The 17,066-nt window shown below is 49.8% G+C and overlaps 5 protein-coding genes and 1 long non-coding RNA gene across 8 annotated transcripts in view; 3 read left to right on the forward strand and 3 right to left on the reverse strand.

Moving 5' to 3' along the window:
- Positions 1–3,385, reverse strand: part of BCL9L (BCL9 like) — a 60,968-nt gene extending 57,583 nt beyond the window's left edge. The window contains exon 1 of the mRNA XM_071769240.1: positions 3,364–3,385. The gene's annotated coding sequence lies outside the window, so the exon portion shown is untranslated. The remainder of the gene's footprint in view (positions 1–3,363) is intronic.
- On the forward strand, positions 991–8,558 carry FOXR1 (forkhead box R1). 2 transcript variants are annotated; one of them, XM_071769248.1, is made up of 8 exons: positions 991–1,096; positions 3,973–4,058; positions 6,194–6,361; positions 6,620–6,724; positions 6,881–7,095; positions 7,368–7,636; positions 7,746–7,978; positions 8,377–8,558. In XM_071769248.1, the coding sequence occupies exons 3-8, from the start codon at positions 6,241–6,243 to the stop codon at positions 8,403–8,405; spliced, it is 972 nt and encodes a 323-aa protein (XP_071625349.1). In that variant the 5' UTR covers positions 991–1,096; positions 3,973–4,058; positions 6,194–6,240; the 3' UTR covers positions 8,406–8,558. The 2 variants fall into 2 exon arrangements, with proteins under 2 accessions (XP_071625349.1, XP_071625348.1); XM_071769247.1 differs by lacking the exon at positions 3,973–4,058.
- LOC139807836 (uncharacterized) lies at positions 4,208–7,132 on the reverse strand. The gene is made up of 3 exons (XR_011730699.1): positions 6,336–7,132; positions 5,732–5,838; positions 4,208–4,250 (listed from the first exon to the last, which is right to left on the reverse strand). It is a non-coding gene; the product is annotated as an uncharacterized lncRNA (long non-coding RNA).
- Positions 8,559–10,254: 1,696 nt separating the features above from the next.
- On the forward strand, positions 10,255–13,420 carry CENATAC (centrosomal AT-AC splicing factor). The gene is made up of 9 exons (XM_071726771.1): positions 10,255–10,602; positions 10,679–10,844; positions 10,919–10,981; positions 11,119–11,183; positions 11,550–11,655; positions 11,996–12,026; positions 12,298–12,381; positions 12,488–12,620; positions 13,018–13,420. The coding sequence occupies exons 1-9, from the start codon at positions 10,298–10,300 to the stop codon at positions 13,058–13,060; spliced, it is 996 nt and encodes a 331-aa protein (XP_071582872.1). The 5' UTR covers positions 10,255–10,297; the 3' UTR covers positions 13,061–13,420.
- A 353-nt stretch (positions 13,421–13,773) lies between these two features.
- RPS25 (ribosomal protein S25) lies at positions 13,774–15,398 on the reverse strand. The gene is made up of 5 exons (XM_071726779.1): positions 15,265–15,398; positions 15,036–15,131; positions 14,400–14,583; positions 14,071–14,169; positions 13,774–13,859 (listed from the first exon to the last, which is right to left on the reverse strand). Exons 1-4 carry the CDS (start codon positions 15,265–15,267, stop codon positions 14,075–14,077), a joined length of 378 nt encoding a protein of 125 aa, XP_071582880.1. The 5' UTR covers positions 15,268–15,398; the 3' UTR covers positions 13,774–13,859; positions 14,071–14,074.
- Positions 15,399–15,402: 4 nt separating this feature from the next.
- TRAPPC4 (trafficking protein particle complex subunit 4) lies at positions 15,403–16,975 on the forward strand. 2 transcript variants are annotated; one of them, XM_071726773.1, is made up of 5 exons: positions 15,403–15,577; positions 15,647–15,821; positions 15,892–15,995; positions 16,083–16,209; positions 16,552–16,975. In XM_071726773.1, the coding sequence occupies exons 1-5, from the start codon at positions 15,403–15,405 to the stop codon at positions 16,628–16,630; spliced, it is 660 nt and encodes a 219-aa protein (XP_071582874.1). In that variant the 3' UTR covers positions 16,631–16,975. The 2 variants fall into 2 exon arrangements, with proteins under 2 accessions (XP_071582874.1, XP_071582873.1); XM_071726772.1 differs by having other exon boundaries at positions 15,892–16,209.
- The last annotated feature ends 91 nt before the right edge of the window (positions 16,976–17,066 follow it).

Below are 17,066 nucleotides of genomic sequence, written 5' to 3' on the forward strand. Positions count from 1 at the left end.
TGCAGTAAAAATTCAGATGGTTCACAGAGCTACACAGTAAAAAAACAGGGAAAACTTCCTAATAAACCTCCCCAGCTTCACTGTTTGAGCACTAGAAAAGCAATCATCTTAATCACAAAGCATCCACTTCCCATGAGAAAGTGAACATTGAGAAATTCTTCCCAATCCAGACAGATGGGAGCAGGAAAGAAGCTGATATAATTTATTCAAGCATGGACCTCACTCAGATGCAGTCTCAGGGGGGAGACGGAGTCCTGCACAACATCTCTTTGGATTTTCAAACTTTAAGTCAGACAATTTTTTCTGGCTTTGTCCCACTACAGAAGTCCAGGAAACAAGATTTTCCTTAGTTGTTATTTTACACCTTAGACTTTTAGTGCTACACTGCAGACTTAATCTCTAGCCCTCCTGGAAGCAAGTAGTGAGAGAATACTAAACTGAACATCAAGCTATGCAGCATTTGCTTTAATTTGCAGACAGACAGAAGACAGCGAGCTGCCCACCTCTTCCATTGCCAGGTTCTGAAGAATTAGCAATACTTCACCAAGCAGGCATGACATCAGGGTCTTGGGGCAGGAACAATAACATACGGGCAGCACTGAGGCGATCACAACACAAAGGAGATATTAAGAGTACGGTCCAGACAGGGTCCACAAGGCAAGGACTGCATGATCCTAACATACAGCTAAGGTCATTGTGTGTAACTTGAATAGAAATAAGACTCACAGCAGAGCTCCAAAACCCAAATCCCTCCTCATAGTCCAAAGCTTAAAGAAAACCAAGTAATTGCCTGAGCAAGAGAATATCTATGAGCATGGCAGAAGGGAGACAATGTCTCTTTAAATGTGACTAAAGTGTTGTCAATGGATCTGCCATGGTATAGAGTTAATCCCCCCCCAGCCCCTCTCAGCCGTGATGGGATAATTAGATGCGAGAGCTCAGCACAGATGATGCTCCAGTTGCTTAGCAACTAATGGTTTCTATGGAAATGGCAAAGCACAGCCTTCGGAGCAGTAAGTGAGCAGTGCAGCAGGGCAGGGAAAGATGCCTTAAACTCCTGCACTGATCTTCTCCAGAATCACTCGAAGGCCCTGAGGTACCAGGGGAGTGTGAAGGGGGTGCCTTAAAGATACAACATCTCTGTTTCAAGCAGTGGTAAAAAGGAAAGGGCTTTTTTTGTTAGACTACACTTTCGGTGACCCGGTCCCCCTGATCTCAGCGCCCTTCTGCTAGCAGGATGAGCAAGGATGAATCACACAAAGGCTTATACCTCTGTACACAGGTCATGCTGCTATAAGCATCTGAATGTGATTCCAGCATCAGTTTTGGCATCCAGGGCCTGGGAGGTGGACACACACACACACACACTAAAGCAATTAGATTTTCAGTACTGTCCCAGAAGCCATGTACATGTTTCCAGCCTGACCCTGAACCAGCAGGCAAGAGGAGGTTCCCTCTCAATTCTGCAGCTCCACAACACATACAAATGTGACACTGGCTATAAAACATGAAGAGCCCCACCAGAGTAATGGAGATCAGGTTTATTAACCTTAGCTCAAATCTGTCATCTGGTACTTCCTTCAGCACAACCAATTCCGACTGCTTCGTTACGACTGCTCCCTGCACTGAACCAGCACCCCACTGTTTTTGAGCATCACAGCTATGACCCACATCTTGCCTCACCAAACACATGCTTACAGCGTGGGTGCAGGGGTGACCTGCACCACTGCCTGCTTGACAATGGCAGCCTTGCCTGTTACAGTTTGTGAAGGTCTCAAGCCCTGACAGTACAGGAGGGGGTATGGTATGGAAGCTCACATCATCAAGACAAGCCTGTAGCTCCTTCCTCCCCTCACCGGACAAGTTACTTTGCCCTCCCTGGAAGCCCAGAGGCTGTGACAACCAGGAGGGACAAAGTATCTCATCAGCCAGCGCGCACTGATGGCTAATTTAGCCATGAACAAGGGGTCTCCCTGGAGCACTGTCCTGATTCACCCACACTTCAGGAAGGTACCAGAGCAGAGTCACCAAAAAAGTTGCAGAGCATTTCAGACTCTGGCCCCTGTAGTTTTCAAATATGGAAATCAAAGGGAAGAGCCGCACTTTGTTCCGCAGGGGAGCAGCACAAAAGGTGAGTGGCAGCGAGCCCGACAAAACCAGTAGTTTCAATCGTCTGCCAGCTCACCTTTGAAGTGGTTTTAAAAATCAGGGAGGAGGGGCAGAGACCCAAGTTCAGCTCTTTCACTACAGCTTCACAGAACTTGAGGAAGTAGGGCATAAGAGGCCATCTATCCCCCATCAGAAAAAGAGCATATCTGTTCAGAGAGAATAGAGTACAGCCAATAAAAAAGGCTCCCATACCCATTAAGTATACCCGTTGTGTCCTTACATCCTAAGGACACTATGAATGGCTACGATGAGAGCAGGGTCTGCCCACAGCACTGACAGAGCCAGAGCATATGCAGGAGCAACCAGGCACCCTGACATGGCCCCCAGTCTAGTAGCAACAGAGTGAGCAGTTCACCAGTCCACAGCTTCCTATCTGCCTTGTGTTCCTCTCCTCTGGCCTCACTAGTACTTTCCCCACCACCTCTCTTTAACAGAAAGAACTGTTTGTAACCACAGCCCACGCAGATCCTGGGAGCTCTTTCTGTATTATAATCACAGCATCAGCCACTTGCTGCAGCACAGAGAGTGGAAGCAACACCAACACAGTGAGAATGGCACTGTGTAAGGACAACTCAGGTACACCCCGTACTAGGAAATGCACCAATAACTTCATTGGAAATTAATCTCTGTTCTACTGGACAAAGTCAAGATCAGAGATGAAAATCTCCTGCAGCCATGAACAAGTGATGTCACACTGTACAACATAAAAGCTTTCAGGAGCTATGGAATACAAGACATATTCAAGACAGACCTAAATAACAACTCTGAGTTAGAAGCCAAGTTATAGAGCTCCCCTATATTAGGGGAGAGAGCAAGCTCAGTTCGAAAAAAGGAGCAAATCTAGTTTTCCTTGGCTTGCTGAGAAGACCTCACATAATACATTAACACACACATGAAGCTGAAGACACCTACATACACCTCATATGCAGGCACAGAAATGCCCAACAGACACTCAGAAGAAACTGAGCATACTCACAGTCCCAAATCCAAAGTGTTTTGCAAAAAAAAGTCTTAATCCAAAACAACAGGAGATGGAAATCAGCAAGAAAAAAGATCTGCAGTTGCCACTCAACCTGCATCCTCACAAAGCTTCCCTGAAGTTCTTGTGGTTACAGGGTATGTGGAAGTAGGAGAGAACAAATGCTTTTCAGTAAAACTGTCCCATCAACTGGCTCCCATACCGGTAACACTAACCTGGAAAGAGGTGTCTTTGAAGAATCCATATGTTCTATGCTATGGCTCCTCTAGCTCATCGCCTCTCTACATTTTCAGCTCCATTCATGATGCACACAGAGATGCTGGCTACTTTGACCTTCTGCAAGTGTTAATGGGTTCGCATATAACTTCTGTTTTACCTTCCAAAGCTAGAGGGGGACCAAAAAATTAAACAGATTTAGGAGACAAGCATGAACTTCTGGTTAAACCATAGAGCATAATGAATCAACAGTCTTAGATTTTATTTGCCACAATTTGGCTCTATCGGTTTGACTGAGATCCCTCTCCCCTGGGAAAGCAGGGGTAGGGAGACAGAGCTCAGCAGTTACATTGCTTTCACCTGGAACCCACAGTACATAAACTCATGGGTTGGGATTCAGCAACTAAATGGCCCAAGGCAAAATTAAGGCCTTTTTAGTCTTTTCCTAGACTTAAAGGGAAAGTCCATGGTTGCAGATATATATATTTAAAACATTCTTAGACTTTAAACTGGAAGCCAGCAAGTTTGCTCCCAGTTTTGCTAGCTGCATTTCTCGGCTTGGGCAGACCATAGGGCTCGTTTAACTTCTTCACCTGTTTGTATTATAGCATGTCTCAAACCTCTACCAGTAAGAAGTAAATGTTGTTACATGGGGGAATGCTTTACATCCCTGCAGTAGAGGCAGCAACTATTAGTAAGTTCTTTTCACATCTTTTTTTGTAAAGATCCAGGTACAAGAGTTCAGGGTTTCTCTGAGTGGAGCACATAATAGATATAACATTATGAGAGGATAGAACGTACACTATGTATGTTCTATCACACCCTTTCCCTTGTGTTACTTACCAGTTCCACAGAGCAGTCCAGCTTTCTCTGAGGACACAGAAACCTGGGGGAAGATGGGAGAAAGGAAACTTGAATCAGCTGCAGGCAGCTGCTGTTAGCAGCCCTGGAAGGCCTGCAGCTGTTTCTCATCTCCGTCATTGTTCTGTGGTGGCTTTTGCTGGGTACTCAACGGCAGGGCACTGGCTTTGAACCAGTCACAGGCGATGCAGCCACTGCCTTCAGAACACCAGCTCACAAGGCCAAGCTACGGGGATCCTCCTGCAGATACCAGGCTCTTCCCAGGGTCACTCTTGGAAAGTAGCACAGAGAGTGAACCCTGTCCTTCCCATGGGCAAGTCCATCCCCAAATATTCCTCTGCCTTTTGTCACATTGGTGACACCTGGCTGAAGAGCAAGCAGGGCAAGATGCTTCATGCACACAAGGTCCAGCAATCGCAGGACTCTTTTTAGCCCTGAAAAATAATTACACAGTTCTAAGATTTTTGACATAAATGCATCCAGGTTATTGCTCCTGTGTGAGTTTATTGCTGAAGTACCAAATGTTTTATTGCTGAAGTACCAATGGTGCACATAGATAGTCACAGGCTTCATGAATTACTGTGCCTCAGCTGATGCATACATCACTGCATGAGAGTTTCGTTCCAGATAGGAAGGGGGAAGCTACTTTGTGATATGACAGCTCGAGTGATATGTGGTAAATTATTAAACTGTAGAAGCCGGCTTGTTTTCAACACACCTCAAGTCAAATACCAGACTCCAGTTTCAGGAAGGGGAAAGGGTTTTGATTGGGATGAGCTCAGTGTTTTTGAGGAAAGCAGCCAAGCCAGCAGGTCCTGCTCACACCCAAGGAATCTGACAGGGAGCATGCCAGGGAGCATTGGAATGGGCTGCCCAGTGATGTGGTCGACTCTCCGTCCCTGGAGATATTTAAAAAGAGACTGGATGTGGCACTAGGTGCCACAGTCTAGCAACCACAGCGGTGGGTCAAGGGTTGGACTTGATGATCTCTGAGGTCCCTTCCAACCCAGCCAATTCTATGATATGATTCTATGATATGACACTACTCACGACTGAACACACAGGTGGAAAAAGCCATGCAACTGCAGTCTTTTGCATCTAGCAAAAGCCATGCCATACTAGCTGGGTATTTGTGAAATGCCTGACAAGTCCACACAGTACAAACTATTGCGCATGCATTTACTGAAGAGGCAAAACTGAGCTCTGCCCTTTCAAAGTTACCTTTTCAAGAAAAACTTGGTTTGGTACTTATTTGTCAACAGTCTGTCTCAAAAGATGCATATATGCAATGAGTGAAAACAGTGACAGCAAATAGCAGAGGAACGTTTGGCCTAAAACACTGCAGAACAAGCCTGCAGTGATTGGGGAAAAGCATGCCCAGAGCCTGCTTAATCTGCCTCCTTTTCTCTGTACCCCTTCAGTGTTTTGCCTGGGCTGATCTAAAGCAGTTTCTAGTCTTAAAATCTGCCATTTCCAGGCAAGCAGGGTGAGGGAGCTCCCCAATACCTGCAATCGCATCCTGGACACTCTGTGCATCCCTCAGAGATCCGTCCTGCTTCCAGAGATATTTGGGTTCTCAGATCAGGGAAGTCCACTGCAGGCTGTAGGTGACACTGATTTTATCAGAAGCAGAAAAAAAAAACCAAAACAAGTTAGCATAATGAACACAAGGAATGGCTCATTTATCAAGGGTCTAGGAAAGTAAATGAGCAGAAAATAGAGCCTATGTGGTGCCACCTATCTTATTCTCAATCAACTTGCTTACTACCAAAATGGACCATTTACTCACTGGAAGGGGCTGTAATACATATTTAGTAGGTGATTTTAATAGATATTTAGAGGTGTGAAACAAAGACCAGACTTTCACCCACCTGTGCGACACCCTTTTTAAAAAAAAACCCATGAAACTAAGTTTCTTGGCACACAGAGCAACTCAAGCTCACAGGATTCTTTGTGCTACCCTCGCAGATCCCACTGCTGTCAGAAACCAGAGATTACTTTGACATACAAAGAAAATGTACTTGAGTTTTCAAAACAATTCATTTTGGGAAAGCCTACACTTAAAAAATGGGCTTGAAGACTGGGATATAGGAGAGGAGCTCAAACTCACCATCACTACTGAAGAGTCTCTGCAAGGTAAGAGCCTCGGGGGTCTGATGGACTTGGCTTCCTTTCAAAAAGATTCCCATCTCCAAAACTCAGGTGAAAACTGTAAAATCTGGTAAGTAGTAAGTTCCAGTCTAGAAGTTAACAAAAAGCCTATTTTCTTTACATTTAAATGTGATCAGATCATATTAGGAGTGTCTGCAATTATGTATAACATATGCATATAGCTTACAGGAAAGGAGGCTAACAGAAAATCTAAGTTCAGGCAATGTCTCTGGGGCCCCCCAGGTCTACCAGCTCCTGATGAGACCCCACGCCATCTCATGCTGCAGTGGCACGCTGACCCCCTGGCACACGAGTGCTTGCTGCCAGGGACACTACCAGATGCCAGGGGTAAGTCTGGGACCTTGTATGGGATGAGAACGCAAGTGGAAACCTTTGCCTTGGGATCTCCATTGTGTTAGAACTTCCCTGGGCTGACCCTGGACAGCAGGATCTAGAAACAGTCCTCAGGTGAAACCACACGATGATGTTTTTCCTTCTCCCTAGAACCTGGCATTAGACCCCACCTGTGGACATGGGTAAACCCCAGCCTGGTCTGCCCCATCCCTGGGAACCCTGGCATGGACCCAGACAGATCCAAGAGCCTGGTGGCCTCAGTCCCTGATGCCACGGAAACCTCCCCTATGAACACATCCTGGGGCTACTTGGACTCAGACTGCTCCAAGGAGGATGTCCAGTCATCCTCCAGCGAGGCTGGAAAGGTACAAATTAGGAAACTCTCAGGCAGCCCTAAGCATTGTATGCAACTAACAAATCCATATGCACAAAAGAGCGGTCTCCTCTCAATTCAGCAGGGCTCAGGCAATGCACGGAGCCTGTCTGATGACCAGGCTGAGTGCCACATGCAGGGAGGGAGGGTGAAATTTATATAGGCTTTCTGTGCATACTCCCACAGAACAAAGCAGCTTCTCCCTGTCCCTCGTTCTATTCAGGGCTAATACATCCACATCCTTTTTCTCCTTCCTCTCCCCAGCTTACTGAAGATGAAGATGCTTTCCCCATGGACACCCCAGCTCCTCAGGAGATCCTGGAAATTCAGGAACCCAAGAAGATGCTGATGCCTCAGACATCTGAAGTCCTCAGACCTCAGAGCAAGAAGCTCAAGTGCCGCAAGCAAACAAACAACAAAACTGAGGGACGCTGGCCCCGTCCCCCCCTGAATTACTGCCTCCTCATCACCCTTGCCCTGCGCAACAGTGGAAATGGCAGTCTGACTGTACAGCAGATCTACGAGTTCACACGGTACCTGCTGTTACCTCAGCTCCTAGTGCAGGATGAAGGAGGACAGTGAGGGGTACAGGAGCCTCTGACCTACTTGCTTCAGCTCAAGACAAATCTTTTCTCTCCATAGGCAGCACTTCCCATTTTTTGAAACGGCCCCACAGGGCTGGAAAAATACGATCAGACACAACCTGTGCCTCCGAAGCTGCTTTAAGAAAGCCACTGGCTTTGTGTGTGGCAACAGAAACCGCAAGTCCTGCCTGTGGAGACTGACTCCAGAAGGATGCAGAAAGTTTCAGATGGAGACACAGGCTCTACCCGAAGAGGACCTTGCTTTGGTGCGCCAAAGCATGAGCAACCCAGGTGTGTTTCAGACTGCAGGAATTCCGCAAAATGCAGAGCAAGTCAGACTTACAGGGTTCCCATGGTGGGAGGGATACAGGTGGGTACCTGAGCCAGGTCACAGTTACTGACGCTGCAGGACACCAGGTCTAGGAGATGACCATAGACACTCAGAGATCCCTGCAGAAATACCTCCACAAGCAGGACTTGGTCACCAGACCAGCCAAGAATCCTTTTCCGTAATAAATCCATCATAGGAAGAGAAACAAACAAGTCTGCATAAAAGGACAGAGCCTTCATTTCAGTGTCATATCGCTCTACAAGGCCTGTCTGTTTGACATGGAAAAGGACATGTATCCCTGCAGTCATTACAGCCCAGGAAACTACCACAACTTCCTCTCTCTCTCTCTCTTTTGCAGATCTCATGAGATCCCTCTTTGGCCTGTGATTCCTTCTGACTCCCCGTTTTGGAAACATGTACCATATATTTTCAAACAAATCTTGTTTTCTCAGGTGCTGCTGCAGGTAGCTTCCCAAAAAGTGCATGTGGAACTTATGAACATTGTGACATAAAGGCTCAAATTTAGAAGTGGAGGAGAAACGGATGACTAATCTCTTTTCCTTCAGTTAAGTCCAGTTTTTGCTCCAGTTGCACACATCTCAAGTTTCCTTGGTATTTTGACATGTGGTAACAACTACGACTTCAACTCAAAGTCCTCCATGCAACCTGTTGCCTCTTGCAATGCCCTCATGGTACAGAGGACTATGCTACAGCAGGTTTATCTGTTCCCTTACAAAGGGTCTCAGCCCATAGGTCAGAGGCTGAGTGGAGAACATGCTCACTGGCTGAGTGAGAGGAGCCCCTACCATACAGATGTTATTCCAAGCTGCTGCACTTGCCCATCTGTAAAACCAGCAGGCAAGGACCCTCATAACTGCAGGCTGCTTTGCAAGGTGCTTGGAATTTCTGCCATGCTCACTTGGCAGAAACCAGCAAAACTGCGAGGAGAGAGTTATATTGGTGAGGAAAGGATGCAACAAATAAAAAAGACCCACAACCTTACTTGCTTCTGAAGTAAGAGGCTGACAGATCATCCCCATGATGGAGTTCAGGCAGGCAGCAGGTGTATGCTGTTCCAGAATAGCAGATTTTTCATATGTGCTTCCTGACTGCTGTGGCAGATGCTTGATTTGAAGCATGAAGGGTCCAGTTCTGCCCATGATCAGTCCCATGTGCAGCAGTAGCTGGGGCATCCTGTGAACAGGGGACAAACAGCACAGTCATGATGCAGAGTTTGCAGTTCACTGCTGGGTTATAGCCTAGATGTGGGCCACAGAGAGGGTACAGCCCACCCGAGTCCACAGGATGGGGAAGACAGGCTAGGCACATCCGGGAGACCAACGTAACAGAACAGAGACAAGTTAACAGTGAAAGGATCCCAAGGTCCACGTCTAAGAGTACACACTTGGATGTCACCATCCAGGGTAGGTATGCAACCTGGGAACAAATAGCACCTAGTCACCAAAGAAGTTAGAAGGAGTGAGATAGACGGCTGTCGGTCCCACACATGACAGCTCAGGCCATCTGCCTGTCTGAGGAGAACCTGATTGTCCCTGTCCATGCAGAAGGGTTGGAATTAGATGATCTTCGAGGTCCCTTCTGACCCAATCTATACTGTGATTATATGATTTTATGGTTTCTGAGGGTCTGGCTGCACTGGATGGCAGCACTGAGATAACTTTGATGCTGCAGTTTAGACTCTCTCTCAGTCAAGACAGACTAAGCCAGAAGCATCCTCCTCTCTTACTAAATGTAAAAAAAAAAAAAAAACAAAAAAAAAAAACAAACAAAAAAAACCCCCAAAAAAGCCAACAAGGAAACTCATAAAACCCAACAAAAAATCCTAAACTCTTAAGATTGTGGTAGAGCTGTGGATGGGCAAGAAAACAAAGGCATTGGAGCAGTGCTACCAGAAGGACTGTTCAAAAGGTGCTTTGGAAGGAACCCAGCACTCTTCCTGGGTATGTGATACCGCCAGGTTCGCAACAACAAACGAAAGAAGTCTGAAACGCAGTGAAGGTTCAGAACACCACGTCCCCGCTGTGCACCAAACGACGGGCAATGAGTGGCTCGGTTTTCCCGGCCACCCTCCACCAGCCCTCAGCCCCCTTCTGCCATCGAAACTTCGGGGGGGGTAAGGAGGCAGAGGGGGTCCGGCGAGACCGTTGCGGGGCCCGACGGCCGTTCCGCAGCCCCCTGCTGAGCCCCACGGGACTGTGTCGGGACGTGCCGGCCGCGCCTGCGCCCCGTGGTCCCGGGGAGGGCCGGGCCGTGCTACCATGGCCGTGCACCACTGTGCGCTGTGCCGCCGCACTTCCTTCTCGGGCCGCCGACACCTGTACAGTCCCGCGCACCGGCGGCGGCTGCGGGAGGCGCTGGCCCAGCTGCAGCAGGAGGCGGCGGCAGCGCGGGCCGAGGCAGCAGCGGTGGCGGCCGGGGGGGACGGCGAGGCTCTGCCGGCCTACGACCCGGCCCAGCACAACCGACGCGTCTGGTGCCTGTGCTGCGGGCGCGGCGTGCGGAGGGACGGGCAGCGGGACGGACTGGCGCTGCCGGGGGCCGGCCTGCTCCTGCACCTGTCGGGGTAGGCGGGAGGGGCCGGGGTACACCGGCGGGAGGGGGACACCGGGGGTTCGGCGGCGCTGACGGGTGTCCCGCAGGCCGGAGCACCGCCGGGAGACGCTGCAATTCTGCCGGGAGAACCGGGTGGAGGCAGCAGAGCGGGAGCGGGTCCTGGTGCCGGCCGAAGAGTACGAGCGCTGGGCTCGGGCGGCGGAGCAGGCCCTGGCTGCACGCCGGCGTCGAGAGGAGGAGCGGATCCGGCAGGTACCCCCGGAACGCATCTCCGGATTCCGACTGGACCTTTTCCCGGCCCGGTCTCATCTGCTCTGTCCCCGCAGATGGCTGCCGGGATCCGGGAGGCTGAGCGCAGGCAGCGGGAGACAGTTCGGTCAGCCCTGCAGGTCGGTGAGCCGTATCCTGCCCTGAGGGGAGCAGGGAGGGGGCAGCGCTCCCCCACCGGCATCGGGAGGGTCGAGGGGTGGCTGGGGAGTCTGCTCAGTGCCAGAAATATTGTCACTTTTTCCTGAATCACACCCAGCTTCAAGCAGAGACAGAGCTTGGTTTGGGACCACCTGTGTGCAGACCCCCAGCAGGAGTCAGAAGGTGAGAACCATTTTCCTTAAATTTCTGCTACCTGTGTCCTGTGCAGTGCCACACTATGCCGTGGCAGGAGTTCAAACTGTTCTCACCAGGATTCTCCAACTCATTCAGATTTTTCACAAAGATTTACCTAGAGCCTTGTAAGCTCCATGCCTGCAAAGATCACTCTCCCTCCTGCACACTGTAGGTGATCCCTAACAACCATTAGCACAGTGGTAACATACAAGCATTTAACATCATTATGTCCCAACAACAAATCCTCCTCTTCCTTCTGAATCCAAACACAAACTCCCAAAATCCAAACACATCACCTCCCCAGCTTTGACTGTCACCCACCTCTCAGGCTGCCGCTTGCCTCCTGTGTTCCAGGGACTCCTCAGGGGATGTAGAGCAGCCTGGCCCAAGTGGGATGCAGGCAGGACCTGACTTCAACTGGATAGAACCAGGCCAGGCTCTGACCTTCATTGGCCACCAGGTAGGGGTGACTGGCTAATGGGAGCCACTTAAATTATCACACATGACATATAGCACCTGGTAGAAAGCAAATCAGGGGGCTGCAGCTTCTCTCCCTGAATGAGGTAACTGCACATTCAGAGCCCAGAGTTCCACTCATCCACAATTAACTTGTGCTTCATCAAGAGAATGTTCTTTAAAACACCCCAAAAACCTAAATGCTCCTTGAAGAAAGTAAAGAGTCTCCCTCTCTTTTTGTAACAGAACCTGATACCAGAAGGGAATGCATGTAATACAATTTTGTTCAGAGACAGCCTTAAAAGCATCTATTTCTTACTGATGTTTTATGTTTCTTTTAACAGGAAACAGAAGGGAAAGGAAATATTCACACAGGTAATCACGCTCTTGGGTCCCACACATAACAGGGATAACTGAGAGCAGTTCTGAAGCAGTTAACTCTTTTGCTAACACTTCACAGACCAAAGGAGAAGAAAACTTTCTGCATTAAAAAAATCCGGCGTAGAGAGCACAACTTGATGCATGACCTGCCATGGCTTTAACCACAGCAAGAGCCTTGGGTTTTCCTGTTAGTGGGGCCAGCTGTGGGGCTGGAGATGAGGAAATTATCTCAGTGGCTAAACATGTTTTCCCTGTGACTTCTTAGGAGCGAAACCTCCATGGCTAACGGAGGAAGAGGATGGACCAATACAACAAATTGGTCCTTCATATGAAGAATTTCTGAAACAAAGTGAGTGGCTGGCATGCATTTCGGTTAAATTTACGTTAACTTTGCCACACTATTGAATCAAAGGTAGTTTGACCAATAAACTTTCCCTGCACAACGTGTTTTTTAGAAGAGAAGCAGAAGCTGAGAAAGCTCCCAGCAGAGCGTGTTGGTGCCAACTTTGATCATACCTCTCAGACCGGTGACAGCTGGCTCCCTTCCTTCGGGCGGGTCTGGAATCATGGCAGGAGGTGGCAGTCCAGGTAAGCTCTAAGTACCAATGCTGAGCAGAGGGTGCACAGCTTCCAGAGCAGGCTGAGCAGCAGCAGGAGACCTCTTGGCCACACACTCTTTTCCTGGGGCTGTGCCACATGACTTGAGACCCCAGAGGCTGCAGAGGTGTTTGCCTTGAGCCTGTCTCACTTTAGACCCAGAGTGGGTCCATCTGTGCATGCTTGTCCCCCCGGTACCTTGCAGCATGCTAGAAATGCATCAGCTAGCTGGAGACACTGCTGCAGCTCACCATGGGAATGAAAAACAGTGATGGAATGAGCTGCTGTTTTAAACACCACACACAGTACTGCCTCACTAATTAGCTGGGGCAGTGCTAATTCTCTTTCTACAGGACTGTTGCATTCTGACTTCCATGCTCTCTTTCAGGCATCAGTTTAGAGCCGAATCAGGAGAAAAGAAAAAAATGTGATCATAAGAAGCACTGAAGAAACCAAGCTTGATGGACTGGAGTGGCTGCATCTGTTGATGCTGCTGCCAGGCTTGGTGCTCGCTGAATAAATAGATGTGCTCTGTCTCTGGGAGACAGGGTGACAGCGAGGGGAACACTCTCACTAACATTGTGGCAGATCCACTCCCCCTATGCAGCCTGTATCAGGGCATTATCTGGGAAACCTGAAGTTCCACAAGGGCAGATCCTGTCTCTGCTGCTATCTTCATCTGACAGCCAAGCTTGTACAGCATCTGCTGCAGCACCTGTGCTAACGTGCAGCATGATGTCTGGTTAAAGAAATACACTTTTGAGAAATAAAGTTTGGTTTTGTTAAAGAAAGTTCTGTGTTGGCAGATCAGCACTTTATCACTAGACACTGACCTGGCAGATGCTACTACCTTGTACACAGAGATCTGTGGGCTGGGCTTGTTCAGGAGTTTAAACAATGAAAGTCACCCACTGGTACCTTCCCCACCAACAGTGACAGAAATGGGCTTCAGTTTTTCTCCTACTTATACAGTGGCATGCACTTTATAACATCAGTGGCTGCCGTAGGGGACGGAAAAATTCCTTCCCTTTTTTTGCAATAAAAAAGTGTCCTGATACATTAATAATACTATAAACGCAAAAAGGTCACATGTAGACAGCGGTGAGCTGTACCAGTATCCGCGCTCAATAATGAAACGTACGCATTCTTGAAAAAGCAAGAAAAATCATTTCAATAATTTTATTGTGTGCGCTCATATATGACACACAGTTGATGAGGTCACCAGAGAACCTGCAAAGCAAGAAGTCTTAGATAAGATGATGGGGTCAAAACAAATGGCCTGAAAGCTCAGCTCCAACAGTTGTTACACAGGACATGTTCTCTGAATAGACTGAAGAACCAGCCCATCTGCAGCAATGGAGGTGTTGTCCATCTCACAGCCTGTACCTGTGCATTAGGCACCAAACTCAAAACCCACCCTCTCGCTGAGCCCTCATCTCACCTCCCTACGCATCCTCCCCAGCAGCAGGCGCATCTCCACCTTTCGTATTCCTGGTATAGATCACTTGGGCTCGGTGCTTGGACACCAGTTTGATCAAACCTAAAAAAAAGTAAACTTGAATGTGTGTGTGTACTGGAGAATGCCCACGACTTCATGCTCCCTTTTATAGCACTAGACCAGAGAATGCCCAATAGGAAATGCCACAATACCTGACTCCGCTCCCATAAAACACACACCAATCTGTGTCCTTCAAGACGCAACATAAAACCTTTTAAGTGAGAAAGATGAAAACATCCAACCTACGTAGCTTTCAAGTTTCGAGCACTCACCTTTACCAAGCAGCTCCTGGAGGGCAGCCCGAGCCAGAGAGCCCCGAATCTTCAGCCTCTCTGAGACAACTGCGGGTGTGATGAGTTTGTAGTTGGGCACTTCTTTGCACAGCTTGTCGTAGGTGGCCTTGTCAAACAGGACGAGGTTGTTCAACTTGTCTCTCACTTTCCCCTTAGACCACTTCTACTTGGAAAGAGAGAAAAGCCACTAAGCCACCTTCTAAGCAAGAAAAAAATACGGAGCTTTAGGATGGCCTGTAAACTGCACCATCCAGTATCATATCCCAGACTGGACAATTAACGGAATGTACAAATTGGTCTTCATAAATGCACTTGTTACAGCTGCAGCATTCCTATAAAAAAAGGAGTATAAAGCCTTCTCCTATCCGGATTTAATGCCGTGATGTACAGCTGACTACCATATGATGAAACAACCCCTCTAACACGATGCCAGCCGACCCCCAGCAAATTACCACAGTGCCAGGAGTATCCAGCCGTCCACACGGAAGGCTTGGAGACCCCAACAGCCTCCGAGCCCCCCACCCCTTCTTTACACCCAGACTGTCGGGGCTGCCCCCCGACCCGATTTTCACGGAAGGGTCGCTGCTCTCTCAGGCCGCCTCTCTCGGCTCCTACCTTCTTCTTAGCTTTGCCGCCGGACTTGTTGACCGGGTCCTTGTCCTTTTTGGCGGACTTGCCCGCGTCCTTCTTCTTCTTGTCGTCTTTGGGCGGCTTCGAGGAACAAAAGAGGTGGGATGGTCAGCTGCAGGGAGCAGGAAAGACAACCCCCCTTTCTCAGCTGTCCCCCGCCCTCGGAGATCCCGTCCAGCCCCCCCAGGCCCCTTCGTGTCGCCTCGGCTCTCACCATGCTGCGAAGGCCGTTGCTCCCCCAAGATGTCGGACGAGAAAGGAAGCGCCTGGCGCGAGGCGTGCGGAAGCCCCGTGGAATCGGGCTTGCTGTTACGCCACTTCCGGGGCGACGCCACTTCCGGCGCGGGGCGCCATGGCGATCTTCAGCGTCTACGTGGTGAACAAGGCGGGCGGCCTTATTTACCAGCTCGACCACTACGCGCCTCGCGCCGATACCGAGAAGACTTTTAGCTTCCCGCTCGACCTCGTCCTGCGCCCGCACGACGAGCGCGTCGTCGTCGCCTTTGGGCAGCGCGACGGCATCCGCGGTGAGGGCCGGGGCGGGGGGAGCGGGCCGGGGTGGCTGACAGATAACTGACTACCTGCTGCCCCTGCAGTGGGCCACGCCGTACTGGCCATCAATGGTGCGGAGGTGAACGGGCGCTTCACGGCGGACGGGAAAGACGTGCTGGAGTTTTTGGGCAACCCCGCCAACTACCCAGTGTCCATCCGCTTCGGCCGCCACCGCCTCTCCTCCAACGAGAAGCTCATGCTGGCCTCCATGTTCCACTCGTGAGCTGCGGCAGGATCTGGCGGGATGGGTGTAGTGTGGCCAGGGGTCCTGAGGGATGTCTCTCTGCAGGCTCTTCGCCATCGGGTCGCAGCTGTCTCCCGAGGTCGGGAGCTCTGGGATCGAGATGCTGGAGACAGACACCTTCAAGCTACACTGCTTCCAGACGCTGACAGGTACGCCTGGCCTCGGGTGCTGGCTCAGCATTGCTGGGGCTGTGACAGAGCTCAGCCGTCCTAATACCTCTGTCACTGTGGCTCCAGGGATCAAATTTGTGGTTCTTGCTGACCCCAGGCAGGCAGGGATAGACTCCCTTCTGCGCAAGATCTACGAGATTTACTCTGACTTTGCTCTGAAGAATCCCTTCTACTCCCTGGAGATGCCAATCAGGTAAGGGAAAGCCTGCTATTAATAACAGCCAGAACCCTTTGTCACCCTGCCTGTGCAGTAATAACATCCTTTAAGTAGCAGAGCAGAGGGTTAGGGTTGGGGAAGGCACAGCACACTGCTGCAGGGAGGGGACACTGACCTGCTCCGGCGCTGCTCCCCTGAGGAGGTGGGAGACGCTCCTCAGTGGTCCCATCCCTGCTGTCGCAGAGGAACCCCAGGCTGCTGTCTGTGCCACATGGAGTTTCTCCTCGAAGGATCCAGAACCAAAGGCTCTGGAGATCCAGCCTGTGTTAACCTGGTCTGTTGCTAAAGTCACCTCTTCTGCTTTTCCGGTTGTTCCAGGTGTGAGTTGTTTGACCAGAACCTGAAGCTGGCTCTGGAGGTGGCAGAGAAGGCTGGACCCTTCGGACCAGGATCATAAGGAAAGCTGCGCTTGCTGCACCGACTCCTTTCTCTGGAGAGCAGGGCCTGCCCCAGAGCTCGCCCCTCCCCAGCAGAGACCGAGTATTCCCAAAAGGCACTTTGCTATCCCCCCCTAAGATTCCCTCTTAACCCTGCTGTTGTGAAATCTACCTTAAGCAGGCTCATTACTACTGTTTACACTAGGCCACACAGGTTTGTTCTGTGCTGGTGGCTCCACTGCCCTCTGGGGAAGAGAGAGTGACGAGGGTTGGGCTAGTTGTTTTCTTTCTCAACTGTACATATGTATTTGTCCTGTATAGCTCTAACAGAGGGTTTCTGTGCAGAATAAACATTCCTTCAGGAAGTGGATGGTTTGTTATCCATTGGCAGGGTGAAAGTGCAGCAGCACTGTCTCAGGAGAGGGATCAGTGGGGAGCTGGGGGGCAGGGGATTCT

The sequence above is a fragment of the Heliangelus exortis genome, chromosome 26, assembly GCF_036169615.1.
Source record: "Heliangelus exortis chromosome 26, bHelExo1.hap1, whole genome shotgun sequence".
Lineage (NCBI taxonomy): Eukaryota > Metazoa > Chordata > Aves > Apodiformes > Trochilidae > Heliangelus > Heliangelus exortis.